This window comes from Bos indicus x Bos taurus, chromosome 8 (genome assembly GCF_003369695.1).
Source record: "Bos indicus x Bos taurus breed Angus x Brahman F1 hybrid chromosome 8, Bos_hybrid_MaternalHap_v2.0, whole genome shotgun sequence".
Classification (NCBI taxonomy): domain Eukaryota; kingdom Metazoa; phylum Chordata; class Mammalia; order Artiodactyla; family Bovidae; genus Bos; species Bos indicus x Bos taurus.
This window is the reverse complement of record NC_040083.1, coordinates 46,738,327-46,763,789: the sequence shown is the minus strand read 5'-3', so window position 1 is coordinate 46,763,789 and position 25,463 is coordinate 46,738,327. Positions and strand designations below refer to the sequence as shown.

Below are 25,463 nucleotides of genomic sequence, written 5' to 3'. Positions count from 1 at the left end.
TTTTAAGCCATTAAGTCATTTCTGACTCTTGCGACCCCATGAATTGCAACACTCCAGGCTTCCCTGTCCTTGACTATCTCCCTGAGTTTGCTCAAACTCATGTCCTTTGAGTCAGTGATGCCATCCAACCATCTCATCCTCTGTCACCCCCTTCTCTTCTTGCCCTCAATATTTCCCAGCATCAGGGTCTTTTCCAATGAGTTGGCTATAGATTTCTTATATGTATTAGTGTTTTCATCTTGTTAAATTATGAAGACAACTTACCCTGGAAATTTGACATAGATCATCTAAAGAATATTATTGACATCCTTACTGTTTACCAACCTCTCTGACACCAGAACTGGCATAATATTATGCATAGTAAGTGCTCAGTAAAGAGTTGTTGATTTGGTATTAAATACATTTAAGTGATTTTGACTCATTCATATTTTATAAGAAACGTGCAAACTTAATGTTTTCAAAAAAATTCTAGAAATATTTTAGCAAAAGCAGCATTATCGAAATAAGCAGATAGTTTCCTGGGTAGCTATTTTAAAAGATTTTAGTCATTTATATATAAATAAATAATTTATATCATAAATACTACATATATTATTTATTCTTATTATGACTGTTAAGTGAGTCTCATTGTATTGATGCAAAACACAAAAGACCAGGCCTAAGTGTCAACAATAACAGAGATGGAGGTAGAAGGCAAAGGTGTGAATTACATCAGAGTTTCCTTGGAAGGTTTTCCATTTTGTAGTAGGTTGGATAGAAATACAGTAAGAAGTTGGAATTAGCATGGAACCATCATGTCCCTCACCCATGATTGACACTGCAAACCTAGTGAGACATTTTCCCACTGAGCCTTGATACAGCTAGGACCATTTTACATTCATGAAGACACAGGTTCTGCTGCTATAACAATGACTCAAAACAATGGATGCCTCAGTAAGACAGAAGTTTGTTCCTTATACATGTGTTATTCTGAACGTGAGTCCAGACCTGATGTAGTGCCCTCACAGTGTTGAGGACTCAGATATCTTCTCTTTTTTTTTTTTTTTGCTCTGTACATCCCTGTTTTCATGGTCTGTGGGAACACACTATCACACCTAGATTCTGGTCAGAAGGAATCAGGAAAAAGTCGTAACCCTTCCCCTTAAAGGCACAATGAGGAGGTCATATACAGGATTTTGGCTTACATGCTATGTTCACATCTGGCAAAAAGTAGATTCGAAACTATCCTAGGCAAAGAGCTAGAATTCTACCACTATGAAGGAAGAGAATAGATATCGGAGTACAGTCAGTAGTTTTTGCCACACCTTTCCAGCATAGCATTTCATATGGTTATGAAGAATGGGCTGGGGTTGGCACGTGAGGTAAAGCTTACCTGCCATTCATAAGTAAGATACACCTATACGTTTCAGTGTGTTCACTGAGGAGCTTTGTCTATAAATAACATCTGTATCATATGCTTCATCCTGTGCCCTTTCACTCTTCATCTGTGTGTTTCTTAGTGATATATAGTTGAAAAGTTTTGCACTGGCTCAAGGATAGATTGTAATTTCCCCTTGAAATTGGATTGAGATATGCCATCTAAAATTGTATACATTATTTTAAACTGTATTAATTTAATTAACTTTTTGGGTTAACCCAAACAGATCCTCTTAGCCTCAAACTGATTGCACAGGCTGTGCTGGTATAATTTATATACATTCCATAACAGATCTGTAGCCACATATATTTTACATATCATTTCTAACCTTTAAATGCCTAAACATTAAAAATACATAGAACAGATTCTGTTCTGTGTTTCTATGATGTTGTGTTTAATATTTCAAAGATAAAGCCTGGGAAATAATTTCATGTGGCCTACAAAGGATTATACTCTTGGTAACAGGCAGTAGAATAGAGATTGGTCACCCCTCAGATCATTCCTGAGGAGGAAAGGTTGTAACTGAGTCTTGGCCTAGTTGGGGAAAAAAGGATGAAAAATCCTCCTTAGGGAATAAGAGCAACCTATCTTCTCACTCTGTTGAGAAAATGTTTGAGAAGACCTGAAAAGCAGATGCATTTGTGTGGGATTTAAAGCTTTCTTGTTCCAGTTATCCAATTTGACATTCCTACATTTTATAACCCCTAAGTGATAACTAGCAGTTTGGCAAAATATAACTGAAAGGCTCTTGAAACCTTCTGAATGCCTGAAAATATATAATTAAGTTATTTGCTGACCCTGACAGTTATAAAAAATTAATTAGTAGCACTTTGCTTAACAAATGGTAAATGGTCACCTTGTTTAGAGACTGAAATACATGTGTCATTACTGATCCAACCCTAGGTAGCTTTTGTTTTGATTTTAGCTTTTATTCAGTAAAACTAAAAAGGTAGAACTAAAAATAGCTGGGGTTTCTTTTCTATCTTGTTAAGTGAATAAACCTAGGAGGATCTATTTAATAAAACCATAGGCCAGCACTTTGAAAATAGACCTTACTTTTCCTCTGTAGATACTCTTTGTATTGAATGGTTTCTTGGCCTATTTTTGTACTTTGCCTAGTATACTTTTCCCTTATCTGTTTCTAATACCAAATTCAGAGCTATTGTGAGTTTTTCATTCAGACAGACTGTTTCTGTAGAAAACAGATTCAATGTTTAGAAACTCCATTAGAAATTAGTATGTTATTCTTGTTCAGTTGCTCAGTCATGTCCGACTCTTTGCAATCCCATGGACTGCAGCACACCAGGCTTCCTTGTCCTTACATTTCCTAGAGCTTGCTCAAACTCATGTCCATTGAGTCAGTGATGCCATCCAACCATCTTATCCTCTGTCATCCCCTTCTCCTCCTGCCTTCAGTCTTTCCCAGCATCAAGGTCTTTTCCAATGAGTCAGTTCTTTGCATCAGGTGGCCAAAATATTGAAGTTTCAGCTTCAGCATCAGTCCTTCCAACGAATATTCAGGGCTGATTTCCTTTAGGATTGACTGATTTGATCTCCTTGCAGTCCAAGGGACTCTCAAGAGTCTTCCCCAACACCACAGTCCAAAAGTATCAATTCTTTGGCATTCAGCCTTCTTTATGATCCAACTCTCACATTCATACATGACTACTGGAAAAACCATAGCTTTGACTAGATGGACCTTTGTTGGAAAAGTAATGTCTCTGCTTTTTAATATGCTGTCTAGGTTTGTCATAGTTTTTTTCCCAAGGAGCAAGCATCTTTTAATATCATGGCTGCAGTCACCATCTGCACTGATTTTGGAGCCCAAGAAAATAAAGTCATATGTTTCCATTGTTTCCCCATCTGTTTGCCATGAAGCGATTGGACAGGATGCCATGATCTTCGCTTTTTGATTGTTAAGTTTTAAACCAGCTTTTTCACTCTCCTCTTTCACCTTTATCAAGAAAATAGTATAAATAAATTCAAAAAACAAATGGAAAAGCAAAGAAAATATTTACATCCATGACAACAATATCATTTACATAATAAGCAAAGGGCATCTACAAATCCAAAAGGAAAATCCTGTAAGAAAATGGGCAAAATATATTAACAGGATAATTGGGGGGTGGGGGGCATGGCAGCACAGTGTGGAGTGCTCAACTTCACTCAAAATTAAAGAAATGAAAGCCAAGCCAACAATGAAATGCTTTCTAACCTAACATGGACAAAAACCAAAGTTAAAATTATCTGGTGTCAATAAGTATGTGTGGAAATCTGTATGGGAGGGTGGGCAAATATGGGCAACCTTATTTGGAAGATAATTTGGCTACCCTGTTAAATTTTAATGTACATACACTTTTTTACTTCTAGGAATTTATTTTATGCATATTTATTGTCATATTGTTTACAGTAATAAAAATGGAAATAATTCAAATATTCACCAATAAATGACCAATTAAATTCAACACACACCACTAATCTTGCTGGGAAAATCCCATGGACAGAGCCCGTGAAGTTGCAAAGAGTTGGACACAACTGAGTTAAGTGACTGAGCACACATGCAAATTACATGTAGACATACAGTGAAATGCTTTGAAGTTATTATGAAAAATGTAATAGTTCTGTTTGGGCTCATATGGAAATATATCCAATGGTAGTTTTATGTTCTTTTTCTTAAGTGAAAGCCTACTGAACAACAGTATAACTGTGTTTATAACCACATTTACGTTTTCTTAATTATATATAACAGGTTTGATGCTTATATTTGAGAATAGGTGAAATCAGAACCAAAATTATCTTCCCTGTTTAGATTTGGTAAATGACAAAATGCCCTAAATTTATTCCCAGTCCTTAGCCATAATCAGATATCCTAGTGTGATGGGGCTACTGGAAATACCCTACTTTTATATCTCTACTGTGAGCACAATTCTATAGAGCTAAATTGTTCATTTTCCTTTTACTAGGCTCTTGGGTACCCTATAGTCCAGCTCCGCTCTTCCTGGATCCTACTCCCTATGATGGAGCAGGCTCACACTCAACTCAGTCAAAAGCCGTTTCACTCTGAATATTGTCTGTAATGCTCACACTGGAATAAAAGGCTCCCACTATATTCCTGACTCCACTATGCTCTTAAGATGTTTTATATGGAGACAAATACATGTCAAAAGTTCTTCAGCTTTTCAAAATGTGGCAAGAAGGAAAACTCAAAAAAATCTGTCACCTAAAATAAATAGTGATCACTCCCTGTTAATTTCCCCCTGATACTTCTTCTGTCACTCTACCAGTATTTACTTGTATATCTTAAATATACAACACAGTGGAGAGGTGGCAAGATAAATAAGACATAACTGTGCACTTGAACGGAGAAGGCAATGACAACCCACTCCACTACTCTTGCCTGGACAATTCCATGGATGCAGGAGCCTGGTGGGCTGCAGTCCATGGGGTCACTAACAGACACGACTAAGCGACTTCACTTTCACTTTTCACTTTCATGCATTGGAGAAGGAAATGGCAACCCACTCCAGTGTTCTTGCCTGGAGAATCGCAGGGACGGGGGAGCCTGGTGGGCTGCCATCTATGGAGTCGCACAGAGTTGGACACGACTGAAGCGACTTAGCAGCAGCAGCAGCAGCAGCAGCAGTGCACTTGAAGAACTTAGAGTTTTGTAATTAAGTTAACAATAACTAGCTATCAAGTGCTATTCTAAAAATTTTACCAGAAATAACTGATTTAATCCTTACAACAACCCTGTGAAATAAGTACTATTATTATTCCCATTGGCCAAAAGAAAAACTGAGGCAAAGAGAGGACAAGTAACAGCCCCCAAAGTCGGACTGTTAGTAAGTGGCAGATCCAAGAAGTCTGCCTGCATCCGCGCCTCAACTGTTGTGCTCCATGTCTTCTCAGTATGAAAGGGCTGCATTGAACAGCAGCAGGTGTTAAATGCCCTTGAATGATATGAAGTACAACAGGAATTCAGACCAAAAGCTTCTGGATGGAATGTTTATGGAGGGGGAGTGGTCAAGGAAGATTTTGATAGATGGAATCAGGGTAACAGATTGCAAGCACCATGCAGGTGAAAGCTTTCAGTATTTAGAAAGGTAGTGCATAGCATGTGTCTACTTACATTTATTTTACTTTCATTAAATTGTTTTCCCTATCTTCATAAGCAAAATTTCAGCTGCAAATATAAGGTCTATATGTGAACTAGGCTTAGTTTGTTTTTTAGGAAACAGGATCATCAAAATCATACGGATAAGATATGGATGTTTCATTGTTTCCCTTTTATTGAAGCTTCTTAATAGAATGTTATCAAGATAGAATATCATATAATGTGATAAACAGGACTTATTATGTATGCATAGATTAGATGGGGCAGAAGCAGAGCTATTCATATGTTCATATTCTATATTTCATAACTGTAAATTATCATAGATATTATGTATACATATATATTTCATCTAGTTCATTGCCTTCATTTCTCAGATAGGAAGGCCCACTTGGAAAAGGTCAGTCATGTGTCCTACCTAAATTCATAGTGAATTAACTGGCACAACTTTTACCTGAACTCAGGACTCCAAACTTCAAATCTGCTACTCTTTGCTCAACATTGTTATCCCCTTAGTTTGGGAGATACTTCTCTTATTCTTTTTAACAAAGCACCAGGAGACCTCAAATAAGAAAAGGTTCTCCAGCCACCAGAGGAAGGAATAAAGCAGGGCACTTGGGATATCAACCTTATTTGATGCAAAATCCTTAGCCCTTTATTCTCCCATTTTCCCCCTTGAGACCATTTTCTCCACTGCATCCTGAAGGGTAAACAAGGAAGTATCAGGAGAATTGGAATCACAGTCAACTGACAGCAGATGTTCAGACATTTCCATTTTTAGCCATGCAACAAATCTGGTTGATCTGCACTAAAATGTCATTTAACTTTTGCTCATTAGGGCTTGGTAACTGTGGAGGGAAAAAAAAGAAAGAAATTAAAAATACCAGTGTGCTGTTCAGTCTGCAGGAAGATGCAGCTAAGCCAATTTTGTGCTGGGTTCCTTAAACAAGTGCTTTTGTGTTAAATTTCCAGGAGGATTTGTGTCATCAACTCTTTGAGGTTTTGCTTATAGTATTTAGCAAGTGGTCTAATTGTTGCATACAGTGAGTAGTAGAGCGGCCTTGGGAGGTATGTGCTCCCAAGCTGAATTTCTGTTCTCAGGAATGTGCTAATTAGTAAATTTAGGGGTTTGATTCCTGGATTGGTAAATTCCCCTGGAGAAGGAAGTGGCAACCCACCCCAGTACTCATTCTTGCTTGGAGAATCCCATGAACAGAGGAGCCTGGCAGGCTACAGTTCATGGAATCACAAGAGTCGGACATGACTTAGCACTGTCTTTGGAAAACATACATTAGTTACTCTTAGTTTATTATTTTGCAACCTATTGAGAATCCAGAACAGCCAACCCTTATATTTTGTGCTTCAAGGAATATTGTTATGAAAAAGCTGCTCTGCCAAGTTACAGGCACTGAGGAATTACCAAGTAATGTTCCCTGAAAAGTGGGGTGGGACCCATCTATGCCTCTCACCAACTAGTTACTCCCTGCCCAACCAACAACAACTGGCGCGCTTTCTAGAAACCTAACTTGATCCAAGAAAACTAAGTCTGGAAGATCTCACTTGAGGATCTGGGCCCCTCTGTAAATGCTGTTTTAGGGAAGGAGCAAAGGGGGCAGAGGCAGATTCTCCTGAGGCCTGGATTTGAAATGAGATCCTGCCTGAGGCATCTAGCCTTTAACTAGCTTGTTAATAAGTTACCATTCCAGAGACATGACTCACCACTAAATTTATCTAGAATGGGTAGAATAGCCAAATTGGTAGGAAACCTATTATAATGAAACGTCTTCAACTTCTTTTGAAGATAGATAGATGATAAAGATATATAATCTATATGACAGATAGACATGGAAATAGATGACTCTAATTAATCATTTTCTTGGCTGATAAAGAAGAGAGGGAAATGTGGGGATCTCTTCAGTAAATAACATTAGGTATGTTGAGTGACACATTGGCATTGGTTTCAGTTCCCCTTTAAAAGAAAATAAGTACATTGGCCTCTAAAAAAACTACTTCTTTTAGGTCAAAAGTAGCTAATTTTGTGAGAATAAGACACGTATTTCTAGAAATTAATAAGAAGACTTTTTAAAGGAGGGTGGGAGGAATCCATTTCTTGTTTGGTCTCAGAAGACATATTATTAGTATAATTAGTATAACAACAACAAACATTTCTTGAGGATTTACTGAGTGCTAAGTATTGTTATAGGCACTTAACATGGTTTGACTCATTTAACTCTTTAACTCCTATAGCAGTTACCTAGACTGAAACAGAATGATGAAGGATATGTCCAGCAAAGGGGATGTTTATTTTAAGGGCCTGTTCAACTGCAGGAGCAACGAGGCGTGGAATAGCTGGTGCAGAGTGCTGTCTGATGCTGTGCATAGATCTGAATATGCAACCTGAGTTGCCATCACATGTGTACATTTACAAATTGGGCGATCAGTCTGCTTTAATAAAATGTGTATGTGACGGTTGGCTTGTAGAAATTTCAAAGATTTTATTTTTTGACAGGATGCCTGCCGTTTTTCTCTCTTGACTCCCGCTTGTTTTATTCATTTTGGGGTAGTTGCCAATTAGACCCAATTGGTAAGTATAATTAATGGACAACATGAATCTCCTCTTAAACCCCAACCAAGAAAATTAACCATAGAAATAGTAATTTCTTTTACACATTCCTAACACTATCCCTCCCTGTGACTGCTGTTTATCTCTATCTCTTCTAAAACATCCAACCACATCAGAGGTTAACTACTCTCTATTACTTATCATCCCAATAATACCACATAAGATGGAGAAGAGAGAAGTGAGCATTTATTGAAGTCCTAGTATATTCCAGGCACTGTGCTAGCATTTTCATGTATACTGTCTCTCTTAACAGTCACAAAAACCCTTCAAAGTAGGAATTATTATCTACCTTCTTTATAGTTGATGAAATGGCATCTCAGGGTAGTTAAGCCCTTGTTTTATTATCCACTTAGTGGCACAGCCAGGTGCAAACCTAGGCTGATGGGATTCCAAAATTGTTGCTCTTTTTGCCCCATGTAAGGAAGCATTATTTCATCTAAAAGGACCTTTCTCTAAAATGTTGTTACCTTGGAGGGTTTAGGGGTCATGATTTCACTCAACAACTGTTTGCACATGAAATCTCTGTCAGGCGTGGGTTGAACATTGATTCAGTTGGGGTTAAGCATTGGCAGAACTTTTGGGTGGAGGGATTGTGGTTAGTGGCAAGATGGTAGGGGAATTCACAGGAACAGGATCAGGAAGAAGTAGGATGGGGTGGTGGCATGGGCGGCAGGGGTGAAGACAAATTGAGGAGTTCCTGGTCGTGTGCCCATGGCTACAGTCTTTCTTCATGTGACTCGTGGACTTCCCTTTGTCATCCTATGCCTGAGAATATATGAAGGAGGCTGGGAAGGCAAAGGGACGTTCAATTGTCATCACCGGCATCTTTTTTGATCATTGCACCATCATCCAATACATTGCGGGTAACCATGACATGAATTTTCCATCACTGAGCTCATAACTATGCCATGAGATAAATAACAAGTAAAAGTTATAGCAGAACTTCATCCGGGGAGCCCTGAAAGTAGGAAGCAGTGAATTTAGATTCTCATAGACTGATAGCCCTGGATTCAAATCAAGTGACCTGAAAAGGATGTTAAACTTCCTCTGAGCAGCTTACATATACATCAGGAACATCTCATTGTCTTCCTTGGATGCTCTAACATGTTCAGCCTCATCATTGAAAATTATTACTACTGGCAGACTCAACCATTCAAGGAGAAGACCATCCAAAATACATGATCAGCTAACTGTGGACTGTAATAACTTGCCATTTTCTTGATGCTGTCAACTGAATGTTGTTTGAAGTTTTCTTTGACTTTTAAAGAATTTTCCCTTCAAAGAATAGGTTGTGTGAAGAAGACAGTTACAGTTTAGATATCTGCCCTCTGTTCATCTTATAAAATGACTTGACGGAAGTTAGCTGTGACGCTGAACTGTTTGCCATGCTTCTTAATGAGAAGTCATTTTGTCAGTCAAGATAATCACGGAGTTAAAAGAATAATATTGAAGGAATAGAACACATTTTAGTGAAACCTGTTTCTTGGTATTTGCCTGTCTCATTTATCTGACTTATTTTCCAGTTTGAGCTAGGAGCACTGTCTTTTTTAGGAAAGACCTCATTCCGCATTGGAACTGTCTATTCTGGGACTGGGACAGTTCCCGTCAACAAATGAGTCTGAACTGGGGAACTGACCACCATTCTAATAAGATCTACTAGGTTCTCTTACATGTAGGAAAGGATGCTGAGATCGCCTTTCAGATTAGAAAGATTTGGGTTGGAAATATTTGACTGACATTTTGGTCTGAGTCAGCAACATTTCCTTTTACTGGCAAAACTAACAGCTTCCTCTGATGATAACATAAACCTCCTTGATGGAACTCAGTCTTTTCCTCCTTTCACAGCTGATTGGAAGACCTTGCATATCTTTTCATCTGTTTTTCTAGCTTTCTTCTCCTTCCTAACACCTGTGGACCTTATGTCCCACCCATTCCAAGCTACTTGCAATTTCTCTTAAGTGACATACCCTGTTGGATGTGTTTTTGTCCCATTTTGACATTTGTGGAAATTCCAGCCTTTCCCAACTCTACTTACTGGCAAAATTCTACACTCTTAAATCTCAGCTTGAAAATCTTCTTTTCTCTGAAATCTATCAGAACCCCCCAAACCCGAGACACACACACCCCCCCCAAGTGATTGTCTTAGACTCAGCTGTTTACCACATAACCCACGTTCCCACAGCACTCCATAAACCTGTGTTATAGCACAGCCTTTGACAGAGTGGTTGTCTGTTTGTGTGTACCCCTTCCCCATCACCTGCAGATTGTGAGCTCCCTGTGAGCAGAGCCTGAGTCATCCTCACCTTTGTCATCATGCAAAGCTAGCACAGTGCCTGGCCCATGTAGGTAGGTGATCAATAAATTATTATAAACATCAATATTTGATTTTCTGGCCTTATTTTAACTCTCATTTCTAGCCTGTTGTAAAAATATAATAGACATGTTTAGAAACTACAAGCTATATAGAAAGGACACATAATAAAACAGTAATACCTAAACTCAGGGAGGATAAATAAATAGAAATGTGTACAGGCAGAGACCATCATGCATACTTCCAACTATCATGGGCATAAAAGCATTTATTCTGGAAATTTGACTGTGTTTCTGTTGACTCGTGCTTGTGGTTAAATCATTTCTGTCTTGTGGATTTAGATAGTCTTAGGATATACATATTTGTGATAACCAGTGCCAACATGGCTTCATTATTTCCACTTACATAGAAACAGAAATAAGTATTGATTTTTCCCCACTTACCTAAAATGATAATTGCCCACGGCTGCTTTTCAGTCTAGATTAGTATCAACCATTCAGTAGAAATGTGTAGTTAACTTTAGAAAGTTAGACAAACATAAAATAGATAGGAAAACTTGTGCTGACTGATTACTTTTCTGCCATAATCAACAATTTTACAGTGGGATATAATTGGAGAAAATAAGGTATCTCACTAGGGGGTCTTTAAAAAAGGCAGGCTGAGATTTTAATTCACTAGTGACGGATCAGGCTAGAGAACTTGTCATAAGACCTTTCAAAGCCCCTTCTCAGGATTTAAAATAATTTACCCACCTTTTCAAAATAGTGTTTGGATCATTTCAAGCCATTTAAACTAGTGGATAGAAGTCTATATTTAATATAGACTTGGAAAATGACTAGAAATAGTACTCCCAAGATGTCAGTTATAAAGCTGTTGTAAGTTTTAACAGAATAAAATAAATCTTTTAACTTAAACTTGTAGCTGAAGATCATTAACCCCTGAAAAATATGAGAAAAATAGAGATGTTATGCCCTCATTTTGGCCAAATAAGCAAGCAGCTTTTTTTGTATTTTTGGCATCCATCGCTGAGGCAAACAAGCACTCTTACCCCTCACTGAACAGGCTGTCCCTGTTCTGCAAGGAGGCCAGATTTCACAAGCCGTGCAGTCCCACATGCCACAACCCTGCAGGCAAACACTCAAGTCCTAAATCCCAGGCAGAGGAATCAACAGATCTTGTTGGCTAATGAGCCTTGGCATCTCTGGGTCCACATGTGTTCTCTGGCCAATTCCTGGTGGAATGAGGCAGGTGCACCTTTGCTAAAACAGTGAGGCGGGGGGGTGGTGAAGATTAAAGAGTCAGCTTTTCTGGCCATCAGACGAATCTGAGCTGAGCCCTTCCTCATTAGCAGCATTTCTTTCACCCAAAAGAACAACACAGGAAGTGAATATTGACTCTGTTGCACATCAGAATTTAATATGAAGTCATGGGGGAGTTTGGGGAGAAGTGGAAAGTTCACTTCACCCTGTATGTCCTTCTATCCTGTTTTCTTGGTATGCGTGGAACAGGGTTTGTTTTGTTCCACTGATTTATTTGTTTCCATTTTCAAGTAATAAGAACTGTTGTTGGGTGTATGAATTATTGTTCATAAAGTTGGGCATGTAGGGAATGTCACATAATAGTTTTCTTTAATTCGAATAAATCCAAGTCCCCTTTCCAGCTAGTTTTGGTAAATTTAATCTTTATCTATTATGTCTCTCCTACACTCTCTCTCTTTCCCTTCCCTCCACCTCCCTCCTTCCCTCTCCCTTCCTCTCTCTCCCCTCTCTCCTCATACCTCTTGCCTCTACCCTTCTCCCCTCCTGCTTCCTCTCTCTCTCCCTCCCCCATCTTCTCTCTCCCCCTACATCTCTCCCTCTTTCTTCTCATCTCTCCCCTCCCCACCCCAGTCTCCCTTCTCTCTCTCCCGCTACCCCTCCTCTTCTAATGCTTATGATGTACCAGGAGAGTTGAATAAGAGCCTCCTAACCTCCCTCAGCCAAGGTGACCAGTGGTAACAGTGACTGTCCAAGCCTCTTTAGTCCCAGGTGGAAGGCTCTGGTGCTCCCTGGCTGAGGAAAGCCAGCAGCATCTTTGCTGAAGCTGGCATCCCCATGCCCAGGGCTCTGCCGACCCAGACTCAGCTCCCCAAGGCACACTTCACAGCAGCCTTGTCAGACCAGAAGTCTGTGCCAATTCCGCCCTTATGGAGCTTACATTTGGGTGGAAGGTGACAAAAAACAAATAAATAAAATACATAGTGTATTTCATAGTGAAATGTGCTGGGGACAGAGAAAGAGAGAGAAAGCAGAAAGGGGAGTACAGGGAAGGGGCTGCAAATATCAGTAGAATGAGAGGAAGACTCCCCGAAAAGGAGACATCTGAGTAAAGACTCGGCGGAAGTGCGGGAGAAATCCATGTGATGTCTTAGGGGAAACTATTTCCAGCCGGGGAATCAGCAATAAAAAGGCATGGAGGTGGGAATGTGAAAAACACATGTGAGGAGCATCAGGAAGCCTGTGTGGTCATATGGATGAAAGAGGAGGAAGGGAGTTGGAGAGGAGGCCAAAGAGGGAACAAGAGCAGAGAGGACAGAAAGACCTATGACTTTCACATTCACTCTGTGGCAAATGGAACTTGTAGAGTTTTGAGCAAAGGAATGGTCTTGTATGTTTCAACAGAATTTCTGTACCTGCTGAGTTGAGAGTCATCCAAATCGGCAGCAGGAATGACAGCAGAAAAGCCAGCCAAAATGACAATAATCCAGACAAAAGCCAGGGGCAGCTTAGACTAAGGGTGGCAGCAGTTGAGGAGGTGAGAAGTGGTCAAATTTGAGCTGTGATTTGAAGGTAGAGCAGGCAAGATTTACTATAAGATTGGATATGGGGTATGGCTCCAGGTTTGGGGGGCTGATCAGCTAGAAGAATAGAGTTGCCGTTTCCCAAGTAGAAAAGACTGTGAGGGTGGGGATGGTGGGGATGAGACAATATCAGGAGCTTAACTTGGACACATCAGATCTGAGATGCTTCATAGCATGTGTGGAGACTGAAAGAGAAGCACAGTTATGTGAAACTCAAGTTTGGTGGAGATATTTGGCCTGGATTCATAAAGATGGAAGTTGTCCATGTGTTGATGGTATGGGAAACCATTTAGTGGATGAGATCACCAAGACAGTGTGTGAGGAGAGGACAAGACAGAGAGAACCAAGAACCAAGGTTTAAGACAGTCCTTCTATAAGCAAAGGAGATGAAGGAACTGCTTATTAAGTGAAAGGGAAACCAGAGATGAATGCTATTTGGAAACCAAGCAAAGAACATATTTCCAAGAGGAAGGAATGACCAACCATGTCAACTTCTATTGACAGGACAAGTAAGAAGAGACCTGGGAACTGATCATCAGGAATGTTGCCAGTCATTCCTGGCAACAAAATATGAATTAACTAATAACTCAATTATTATTGACTTTTCAGCAAAGTACCAAGTAGAGAATATATTAAGTATAGATGAATAATTTCCAGCAGTTCAGTGAAACTCCTGTTGAATTAGAGTGAAGTGCTGAGCCATTGGATTTTAAATAGTTGGTTGTAGGGGCTGAATTGCAAGAAGAGTACCTACTTTCCAGTGTAGGCAGTAGTCTACCAACCATGTGCAGCTGATACAGAGAACGTATGTCAGTGCTTTGCTGACATAGGTCTCCAGCTTGGTTGGTTTCTCATTGATCATAGGCATACTTGGACTTGGCAAACTCACAGATGTTGCCTTATATGAATCATTTTTAACATTAGTTACTCAAAGGTTGGCAAGCTATGGCCTGTAGGCCAAAACGAGCACGTTACTTACCTTGTAAACAGAGCTTTATTGGAACATAGCCAGGTCAGTCCTCCTTCTTTCCTGTACCATCTCAGGCTGCTTTTGTGCTGTAGTGGCAGAGTTGATCACTTGCAACAGAAATCACCTGGCCTGCAAGGCTGAAAACATTTGCTGTCTGGCCTGTTATAGGAAAAGTTTGCAGACTCCTGTTTAGACTTTAATAGACTATTGGAAATACAACAAGGATATTTCAGTACTACTGCAGGGGCTTTCATGTTAATTTACTCCAAGGGGCACATCTTAGATTTCACTTCTTTTCAAAGGCCAGAGTCTCCACTCCCTGTACTGTGAAGACAGTAGTTCTCAAAGTGTGGTCCCTGGACCAGCAACAATAGCATCACCCAGGAACTTGTTAGAAATGTACATCCTCAGGCTTCCCTTGTGGATCAGCTGGTAAAGAAATGCACATCCTCAAGTCCCATTCTAGACCCACTGATCAGAATGTATTTTAGCTGATCCTCGAGGTGATTCTGGAGCATGCTAGGTTTGATAGCCATCCTGCTAGAGAAGGCACTAATGGTAAGAAGAGCCGAGAACTGAAAAATGGGCATTTCCACCCACCCTTTCTTGTGATAATTTTCAGTGCACAAACTAGTTCTTTGCACATTAGAATCAGGGTTTTAAGAGCAGTCCTTTGAGTGTCACACTCTTTTATATATATATATATATATATATATATATATATATATAAAACATTAGGATAACCCTAAAGTGCTAACCCTAATAAGTTAGCACTTATTATTGCAGTCAAATGACTCTTCATGGCAACAGTAGTAATAAGCCAAGTGGCTGCTGCTGCTGCTAAGTCGCTTCAGTCGTTTCCGACTGTGCGACCCCAGGGACGGCAGCCCACTAGGCTCCCCCGTCCCTGGGATTCTCCAGGCAAGAACACTGGAGTGGGTTGCCATTTCCTTCTCCAAGCCAAGTGGCTACTTCCCACCAACCTGACAGAGTAGGATAATGAGGTTAACCACCTCCAGTGATTAAGGACCCAGAATACCCCTGCATGCCCCTAGGTTTTGACTATCTGATTTCTCATCACGATACCCCAGTGTGCATAAGAGATTGAATGTAATGAGGCATTTATTTATAAGAGAGAAAAGAAGTGATTTATTTCCAGCACCAACAAGGATATGCTAGAACATGAGAAAAACTTTAAATTGATCATTCCCCCCTAAAGGATTTATGCAGGTGCTGCTGATATTGTTGTTGCTATTTTCCTTTGCTTAATGATCTAATCCTTCCTTGGAGCTTCATCCCTCTGTGTGTCTAGAGGAAGAAATATCTCTGATAATGAACAGCTGTGCTTTATTTAGATGGCACTAGAAACTGGATCTCAGGAATCAGGGAGGGGCAACTAGTGAGTCGTGGCTTTTGTAAGCCAGGAAGAGGCAAGCAAAGAGGCAGTGAATAAACTCAGGCTCCTTTCTAAATATCTGAAATTGGCATCTGTTTTAAAAAATCTGCTAGAACTTCATTTGAAACCTTAGAGAGATCATATGTATAGGTTTGTCCAAAACTAAATAGTTCTGGTTTTCATCCCCCAGAAATGATTAATGATGACCTCTTCATTTACGAGAACGCCCTGGTTTTTGTATGATAAATTACATAGTCACCATAGTGAGAGACAAGCCAAGTAGAATGCAGAGTGCAGGCTCTGAATTTCCTAACAGACCTCTGTTTGAAACCCTGTTCAGACTTGTAATTTGCTCTCAATGCCTCCATTTAACTGTAAAATGTGGATGATAATACCTCTATCATAGAGTTGGTGAGCAAATTGAGTGAGCATGTACAATCTGCCTGGCTGAGTGCCCAGCAACTGGTGGGTGCTCTAGCTCTAGCTGCTACTTCACCTGTGGGGGAAAGAGCCTTCAGTCAGTTGGCTGAGTAGACTTCACTACATATAGTCATTCACTGCAACCCAGAAATTCATAAGCACCTTGTTTGGGCTCCATTTTTTGATAAGCTTTTTAAAATCTGTGGCAGTTGTTGTTTCCTTTTAAGGAACTATAAGGACATTAAGGAAAAATTGTCTTCAGAAAAGGCTTTATTTGCATTTGAAAAATAAGATCATGCTCACAAACTTGAACCAGAGGCTCAAATTTGTTAAATGCTGCTTCAAAATGAATGCCAGAAACAGAAATAACAGCATTGTGATTCATGATGTTGGACCTTGAGGAAGTCCAGTAAATTATAACTCACTCTTGACAGGACAAGATTCAAATTGAGAGTTGAACACTAGAGTCAAGCAGATGGAGATCAAAATATCACTTTTATTAATGATGAAGTAGTTGGAGATAATGACTTAGTGTGAGGGCCAAATGGGTTTGCCTGCTTACTTCAGCCCATAGGCAGCCAACCAGAGAAGAAAATTGGGTCTACAGAAACAACTTTACTAATATCACTGACAGGCACTGGTCCATGGAGGAAAAGGAAAAAAGATGATAAATCCTCCTCACCGAAAGACTTTTCAACCAGGTTGCTGCTGCTGCTGCTAAGTCGCTTCAGTCGTGTCTGACTCTGTGCAACCCCGTAGACGGCAGCCCACCAGGCTCCCCCGTCCCTGGGATTTTCCAGGCAAGAGTACTGGAGTGGGGTGCCATTGCCTTCTCCTCAACCAGATTACTCAATTATAAATGTGGAGATGAGTAAGAGAAGGACAGAAGGCTAGATGAGTTACCCAAATGGAGCTCCCTCCTCATGGAAACTTGAAACCAGAAGAAAGAAGGTTCCCCATGACACTATCACCATTTTCTCACTTAGAATTTACTAACAGTCAAGTTTTGATCAGATTGAGCACATTATCTTTTGGAAAAGATGCCAGATAATCAAATAAAAATGTATTGCTTTTCCCAACTGCTGGTCAGAAATTGAATTAAATATCAATATTAAATCCCAAATAATCAGTACCCTTCCATTGTCTCATACATGATAATAGCAGTCAGTTATCTTAATAACTACAATAACTTGGGTGGTAAATGAAGGTCACTCCTGGTCTACAGCAGCATAGCTGCTAATATGTATCCATCACGTCAGAGACAGAATTAGGTTTCCGCTTTAGTCATATAGTAAGCCAGAGGAAGTAATAACTATTATGGACATTCTTCCAGCAAGGGGAAGAGTGTAAACCTTGCATCCTTTTACCCAGTGGCCAGGACATGTTGTCATTCTGCTGCTGCTACTGCTAAGTCGTGTCAGTTTTGTCTGACTCTGTGCGACACCATAGATGGCAGCCCACCAGGCTCCAGCGTCCCTGGGATTCTCCAGGCAAGAACACTGGAGTGGGTTGCCATTTCCTTCTCCAATGCATGAAAGTGAAAGTGAAGTCGCTCGGTCGTGTCCGACTCTTCCCGACCCCATGGACTGCAGCCTACCAGGCTCCTCTGTCCATGGGATTCTCCAAGCAAGAGTACTGGAGTGGGCTGCCATTGCCTTCTCTGTGTTGTCACTCTAGCTAGGTCCAATTCTGAGAAATAAGAATCTGGACTCTTCCAAATTTAATCCAGATGGACAGGCAAACTGTGAGCACTCATCCAGGTTACTGAGCATGTTCTCATCTAGGTCTAACCACCACTGAGGCCAATGGTAAAAGCCTGTGAAAGAACACCAGGGGCCATTTAAATGGCTGTCATCTCTATTTCAGCAGTTTTCATCAATAGTATAGAGATATGACACTCAGTCTCTTTACAACAACCTATTTATTTAGTCACTTCTTTTCAGGTGTGCTAGCCCCAAGGTATGGAGAAGAAAATGGCAGCCACTCCAGTACTCTTGCCTGGAAAATACCATGGACAGAGGGGCCTGGTAGGCTGCAGTCTATGGGGTCACTAAGAGTCGGCACGACTGAGCAACTTCACTTTCACTTTCATGCACTGGAGAAGGAAATGGCAACCCACTCCAGTGTTCTTGCCTGGAGAGTCCCAGGGATGGAGGAGCCTGATGGGCTGCCGTCTGCGGGGTCGCACAGAGTCGGACACGACTGAAGCGACTTAGCAGCAGCAGTAGTCCCAAGGTATAGACCCTAGGCATTGTACTTTCTAATTTTATTTCACAAGCATTTATTTGAACTGCCTTCTAAGTGTGGGGCACTGTAGAAACTAGAATGTTGTCTCTGTCCCAAAGAGTTTACAACAGTGAATGAAACTTTCATTAAAGCAAAACAGAATTTTTAAAATGCCAAAGGATATGTAGAAAAATAAAAAACTAAACAATGGGACTACAAGGAATGAATAATTAATATTGCCTCAGGGAGTTAGGAACGGCCTCAGGAATTAGTAAAATTTGAGCTGGACTTGGAAGATTGAGTTAGAGTTTATAAGGGTCCACAATAAATAGCAGCTCTCTTCCTCATCCGAGTTCTAAACACTTTGAGAAACAAAAGAAGTAGTTGATGGAACACAGAATATCATTTTTAGTTGAGGGACAAGTTAGCAGACATGACTTTTAGACTATTGACCAAGTGGGTTTATTGACTCACCAGCATTATGCAGAATTCCACAGTAAGCCTTCATCCCCCATCCACTGCACACATCCTCAGGGCCAGTACTGGAGGAGTTGGGAGATGTTGGGTTTCCTGCAGGCAAGAAGATGCCAAGAGAAAGAAGAGTGAGCAAATCCAATTATTCTTCTTCAATTTACCAAGTGAGTAAAAGAGCATAGGAAACCCAAGGATGAGTTTAGGAAAAGTTCCTCCTCATGAAATCTAGAGTAGGGAGAGATAATCCTCTCTGAAAATTAGGATAGCTAAAGAGAAATTTTGGAGAAGGCAATGGCACCCCACTCCAGTACTCTTGCCTGGAAAATCCCATGGATGGAGGAGCCTGGTAGGCTGCGGTCCATGAGGTCTCGAAGAGTCATACATGCCTGAACGACTTCACTTTCACTTTTCACTTTTATGCATTGGAGAAGGAAATGGCAACCCACTCCAGTGTTCTTGCCTGGAGAATCCCAGGGACGGGGGAGCCTGGTGGGCTGCTGTCTAAGGGGTCGCACAGAGTCGGACATGACTGAAGTGACTTAGCAGCAGCAGCAGCAGCAGCAAAGAAATTTTAAAATAATCCTAGATGGAGGATAGAGAAGATAGTCTAGATGAGACTAGAATCAGAGTGAACAGAAAGTTCTGGAGAGATGAGGCTGTGAATAAAGATTGGGTCCAGCATATAGGGAGCCTTGTCTGTCATGCAAAATGATTTGGACTTTTATCTATAAGCATTGGGAACCCACTAAAGATTATTAACAGAGAAGACTATTTACAGATGATAACTAGCAGTTATATGTGATGTTTGTTGAAGAGGCAGAGAAATCAGAAAGCAATCTCAGTAGTCCAAGGAAAACTAATGAGCACAGAAACTGGGCATTGGTATAATTCCTGATTTCATGAGGGCTTCCCTCATAGCTCAGTTGGTAAAGAATCCACTTGCAATGCAGGAGACCCAGGTTCAATTCCTGTGTTGGGAAAATCTCCTGGAGAAGGGAAAGTCTACCCACTCTAGTATTCCAGCCTGGTGAATTCTGTGGGGTTGCAAAGAGTAGGACATAACTGAGTGACTTTCACTTCACTTCACTTCCTGATTTCATGAGAATTTAAATCAGATTGGAGTGCCTTGAAATCAGACTGAGGGAAACTTGTTTATATCATAAAAGATTTGAAAATTTCTATGGAAATAATTACATTGTTGTCTAATCTATGAGCAATCAAGATATACTTGAGGAGATTCAGTATCTTGCCTTCCTTCTGTACCCAAATTTTAGTGAGCAACTACCACATGTAGAACACTATCTGATATGCTGTGGATACAAAGATAAACCGACCTAGAGAGAAAAGAGATGTCCAAACTTGGAATTTAATGAGAGATATGGAGAAGGCAATGGCACCCCCACTCCAGTACTCTTGCCTGGAAAATCCCATGGACGGAAGAGCCTGGTAGGCTGCAGTCCATGAGGTTGCTAGGAGTCGGACACGACTGAGGGACTTCACTTTCACTTTTCACTTTCATGCATTGGAGAAGGAAATGGCAACCCACTCCAGAGTTCTTGCCTGGAGAATCCCAGGGACGGGGGAGCCTGGTGGGCCGCCGTCTCTGGGGTCGCACAGAGTCGGACACGACTGAAGAGACTTAGCAGCAGCAGCAGCATATGAGGTACTATGAGAATTTTTTCTTTTATAACAAAATAGTTTGTTGACAAATTTATAAAGAATATCCATTGGCATGGGCTTCTTAAAAAAAAAAATACTATAAGAACACACAATGAGAATAGTTAGTTCTGCCTGGTGGGGGGGTGAAAGGGGGGCGTAAGGTAGACTTGTCTTTGAACCTGGGAACTGCAGGATGCATGTAAGTTCTCCAGAAAGAGTAAGTTAAGAAGAATATGCCTCAAAGAGAGAATAAAACTTTTCACATTTAGACCAGGGAGAAGTAATTGCAGACTCCTTCAAATGATGCAGAGAGATTTTTAAAAATTATTTTGAAAGGGCAAATTAATATGCCATTTTGCCATTACCAGCAATATTTTCCTTTCTCTTACCATTTCCCTCTCCTACCCAGGTATGCCCTGCACTGTGGGCTAGGTCTGTCCATGTTTTTTCAATTCATAATTCCCCTGGCTGCTCTGCTGCTTATGAATTCTGCCAAGAAGCCAATGGAACTTGTACAAGCTGTGGACTTGGTTCCTGGCACATTTATAGGGGAGTGTGGGCAAAGAATTAAAAAGTAAAATGAGTTAGAACCACTTTGATTACCTTATATTTGAGAAGGCAAGGAATGCCTTTTGATGTGGCTTTTGAACAGAGCAGAAACTAGGAAGGCTATTGCTTTGTTTGAGTGAGTTTCCTTGTAGACTTAGATCAATTACATTAAAACATTCAGCCTGCAAACAATGGCCTCAAAGAAAATAATGCTGGCGCTCTCCTTTTATGAAAGTAATACTTGCCTTATAGCCTTTGGGATTGGCTGTTCCCTTGCTTTTGAAATGATTCACATGGGATGTTGTTTGGATGTCCTAAAAACATACAGACATTAATAGCAGAACATTTCAGTCAGAGCTATCTGGCCATGAGAGGATAACTGTTTTCCATTGACTAAGTCAAAAGCTAAGTTTGTTTATTAGCATTTAATATCCTTGAAATCAACTTATGGGTTCTGTTCCTTGGCATTTACATCTCTATCCAACCCAGAGAATTTGAAAGACTTAAGTTGATTGAATCACTGAGGAGAAGCCCCTTGGTAGAAAGCATTTGGGGAATGACACGAAAGATCACCTACACCAAAGCAGAGACTTCTAGTGTTTTGGATACAAGATAAAGGAATTGGGCTTCCTAAGCATATTATTGGTCTGCATGAGAGAATATTCAGACTTCAGAAAAGTGTGTTTCAAATTATTTGTCTGAGCATTCTTTTGGTTTAAATACATAAAGTACATTTATCTTCATGAATCATTTATACATTTAAAGTAGAAACCTTTTATGCACCTAATAAATATAAATAAGAATCTTTACTGTTGTGTTTGTTTAACCACATAGTTCTCAGTAAGTGCCAGGCTCTGTTCTATGTACTTTACAAATAGCTCAATTTATCACTCTAAACAACCCTATGAATTGTATGCCAACTCTGTGTACTAGACGTGTGTAGAATTCTAAAATATATTTTTGGTTTATCAATTCATATCAAGATGCATTTCTGCATAATTCCAGCTACCATGTTAGCAGTTTTGTGTAAACATATTGTCAAAGTTTTTAGTAGTAAGGGGGTAAAATAGAAGAGAGTGACCCATGCTGAGCCGGAAAGTGGGGGTCAACAGGAGGCAGCAGATAAGCGAAGGTAGAGGCAGTTGTGGAACTGAGAATCAGAGGTGGAGATCAGGACAGGACAGGTTCAGCCCAGTTCCAGACAGGATCCTGTGATCTAAAGAAAAGTGTCATCTGAGAGAGTGAGACAGGGCCAGGCTTCCAGAGTGTAGGGCTGGGATGGTGGTGCTGTTGCATGACAAAGTGCTTCCAGAAAACCTCACTGAAATCAAGGCAGAACCCCAGTCTTGGGGCCCACATTGCCAGGGAGGGAGCAAGCAATGCCCCTGCCTAGCTGGCTTGTAGAAGAGAGTGCCCCTCTCCAGGAGTCAAGGGTATTCAGAGTGGTGTGATCACTGTCTCTGCCTTTGGACTTAGAACTCTTGGAAAGCCATCTAAATCCCGTCTGCTGTCGGAGTGAAGTTCCTTGATAGACCTTGTGAGTGAGAGAAGCAGAGGAGTCACCATGACTGGTGATCAGGCTTCCCACATGAGCATCAGTTATGCTCTAAAACGAAGGCCTACCTGACACTGTGTAGATGGTATGCTTACACCCAAGTTAGGCTTGAATATTGCCTCTTAAAACCCTACCTCAAAAAAAAGAACCTCTTCCATCCCCAATTTTTCTTTTACAAAGGACCCCCAACTACTGTCTCCTGCCAGGGTCCTCACACTGAGAAAAGAGCATCTGAGGACTTTCCATATAGTTAAGGACAGGCAAAGGTGAAGACTAGATCAAATGTCTAACAGTGAAGCATCTTGTTGCATGTGATTTTCTTCTGACTTCTTAATAATTTGTGCTGTATTTTATATTTCCAAATAATTTTCTAAGCATCCATTTAGGTGCAGAATTATAGTGACAAAAAAGTGTAATAATAATGATACATGATATTGGTTTGAACTGGAATTCGCATTTACCAATTGAGTATATGGTCAGGATTTGTTAAAACAAATGGGTTTATTACCCATTTCCAAGTAAGATCAGGCACATTCCAATTATAGTTCTGTTCTCTTGGATAGATAATGTATTCTATCTCCAAAACATGAAGGCAGTATCTAAAACATCTGCTTCCTTTGAAGACTGAAGAGACATTCTAGTTAAAATGAGGTGCGTTTTTTTATATCATCCCTAGATATTTTCTTGGGCTCATGCTGCTCCTTAGTAGCTCAGAGATTTCCAATCATGTTTATTTTGGGGAAAAAAAGCATATTAAAATATTATTTTCTGTAGAGTAATATTCTACAGTTATACCTGAATATTCATGTTCTGGTAAACTTCCTAATTGTAAGAAGCACTAAACTTAATAACCAAGAATAGCATCGAGTGTTGTCAAATATAGCTGATTACCAGCTTTATTTAATTTTCACAAATCCATCCCAGAATTTCCAGACCACAGAAGAGTTGCATTAAGGGTAGCAAAAACCTAATTCTAAAACTATTCAATACTTATAAAAAGCTGTAGTGTTATGCAAACTTCAGTCACTATTTCTCAAGTAGGCAGTATACTGGTGCCTATTAAAATCAGGTAGATGCTAATAGCTTGACTGCTTCTTCTCCCATCACTACAGTAATTGTTGCCACCCACCCCACCCCCCAATCTGTATAAAGTTCTGTTTGTAAACTACAAGACCTTAGTGGCTTAGTGAGTTTATCACCCCTTTATAATCCAAATATAGGAGACAGTGACCAGTATATCTATTGGTTGAGTCAACCATTGAATCCAAGACCAGACTATTCAAATGAGAAGTTGGATAAAGAGGATCTGTTCAGTGCTTTTTAATAATGTACAAATTTTACTAATATAAATTTAAAATTGTGCAGCATAAACTATATTGACAAACTCTCACTATGTGCATACTTTCAAAGCATATGAATTCTCTTGACAAACTTCTGAATCATTAAGAATCACATAATCCCAGAACTGGCAAGGCCAGTGAGTTAACTGTGTCCATGTTACTGCTAAACAGTTTTATCTGGTAAACAGAAATGTCTACCCAACCCTGTCTTGGTCTCAAAATGACTAAGATCTTCAAGAAGTCATCTCTCATGTAAAGTTTCAAGCTTCTTTTCTAAATGACCTATACTATAATGATCACATGATGTGTGGCTTTGGTCACTGACTTAATATCAATCTTCTATGCGCCATCATTATGTAAATAATAAACTGTTTTCCAACAAAAAATACAGTATTCCTTGAGCCCATTGTCATTTTAGGTCATATACAGTAAGGTTGACAGTAAACCAAAGGATTAATTTAGTTGGATCAAAATTCTAGTTGTCCAAGAATTTCACTACAGTACACCAAATACTTTTACATGTGGCTGAACTGATCATAGATTATAGTCTCATGTCAATAGAAAGAGAAAGGGGAAAAAACTCTTTTGGAATTTTAAGACGTTCTTCTATCCCTTCCACTTCCCTTCTTCACAGTACCCAACCTGGTCTTTGTTTAGTGCCAATTTTGACAACATTTGAATTATTGGTAGCCCAGGCTGAACTGCATAGCAGGTATAACAAAATGAGACAAAAGTCTAAAAGGTTATCTTCTGCAAAGAACCATTAATTGGGGCTCAGTTTATAATTTAAAAGCCCTGGGTCAACCTGGAATCCTCTAGATTGCTAAGTCCATTACTCAAGCTCACATTTTTTTATAGGCTATAATGCTTCTAGTTCCAAAATTATAAGAACTATAAAGAGTGTGGCAAACATCTTGCCTCTTCTTAATTAAGCAACATTGTGTTGCTCTAAAATTAAATTCTAATGGAAATCTCTAAGAAGTTCTTGGTTCTGGTAGAAAATGAAAAATTATTATTATCAAGTAAGGAATTAACCTACTTTCACCAAAACCAAAAGAGCAAGTATTGACCAAAAAAAGTCTCTGAGGGACCTAGATAAAATGAGAACTTTTTGGTAATAATAAAGGTTGTATTTTTTAAAAACTATAAATCTAAACTGCTTTTTGTGAATGGTCAGTCAGTAGTTTCAGATGAGCAAGTACATTTGTGAAGCTCTTCATAGTAATTATATTATTTCCTTTGTGGGCATAAATTGGTAGTGGTCCTTATGAATCCAGTTGGGTCTTCAGTGAATTCTCAAAATGCTTTCTTTATTTCACTAATAAAAATATACCATTCTTGATATTTTAAAAAGCTTTTTTCTTTACTAATGAGGTCATATGCTACAGATTTATAAAATTTATTTTATCTAGAGACTTTTAAAATGTCCCTTATCCAAAATACCATTTAGAAAAGAAAGTGTGAATGGAAGAAATAAAGAAAAACAAGGAAAAGAGAAAGACATGAAGGATAGGAGGAGAAATAAACTATAGACAGTGGGAAGTTTGGTTAATCAATATAACTGGACAGTAAC

At 39.8% G+C, this 25,463-nt stretch overlaps 1 protein-coding gene across 14 annotated transcripts in view; it reads left to right on the top strand.

Moving 5' to 3' along the window:
• Positions 1 to 25,463, top strand: part of TRPM3 (transient receptor potential cation channel subfamily M member 3) — a 1,070,052-nt gene that overhangs the window by 815,788 nt on the left and 228,801 nt on the right. For 8 of the 14 annotated variants that reach the window (XM_027549457.1, XM_027549453.1, XM_027549447.1 and 5 more), the window contains exon 7: positions 8,038 to 8,112. The exons of the other annotated variants lie outside the window; for them this stretch is intronic. In XM_027549457.1, coding sequence (XP_027405258.1) covers positions 8,038 to 8,112 — 75 coding nt within the window. The remainder of the gene's footprint in view (positions 1 to 8,037; positions 8,113 to 25,463) is intronic. 14 annotated transcript variants of the gene reach the window in all.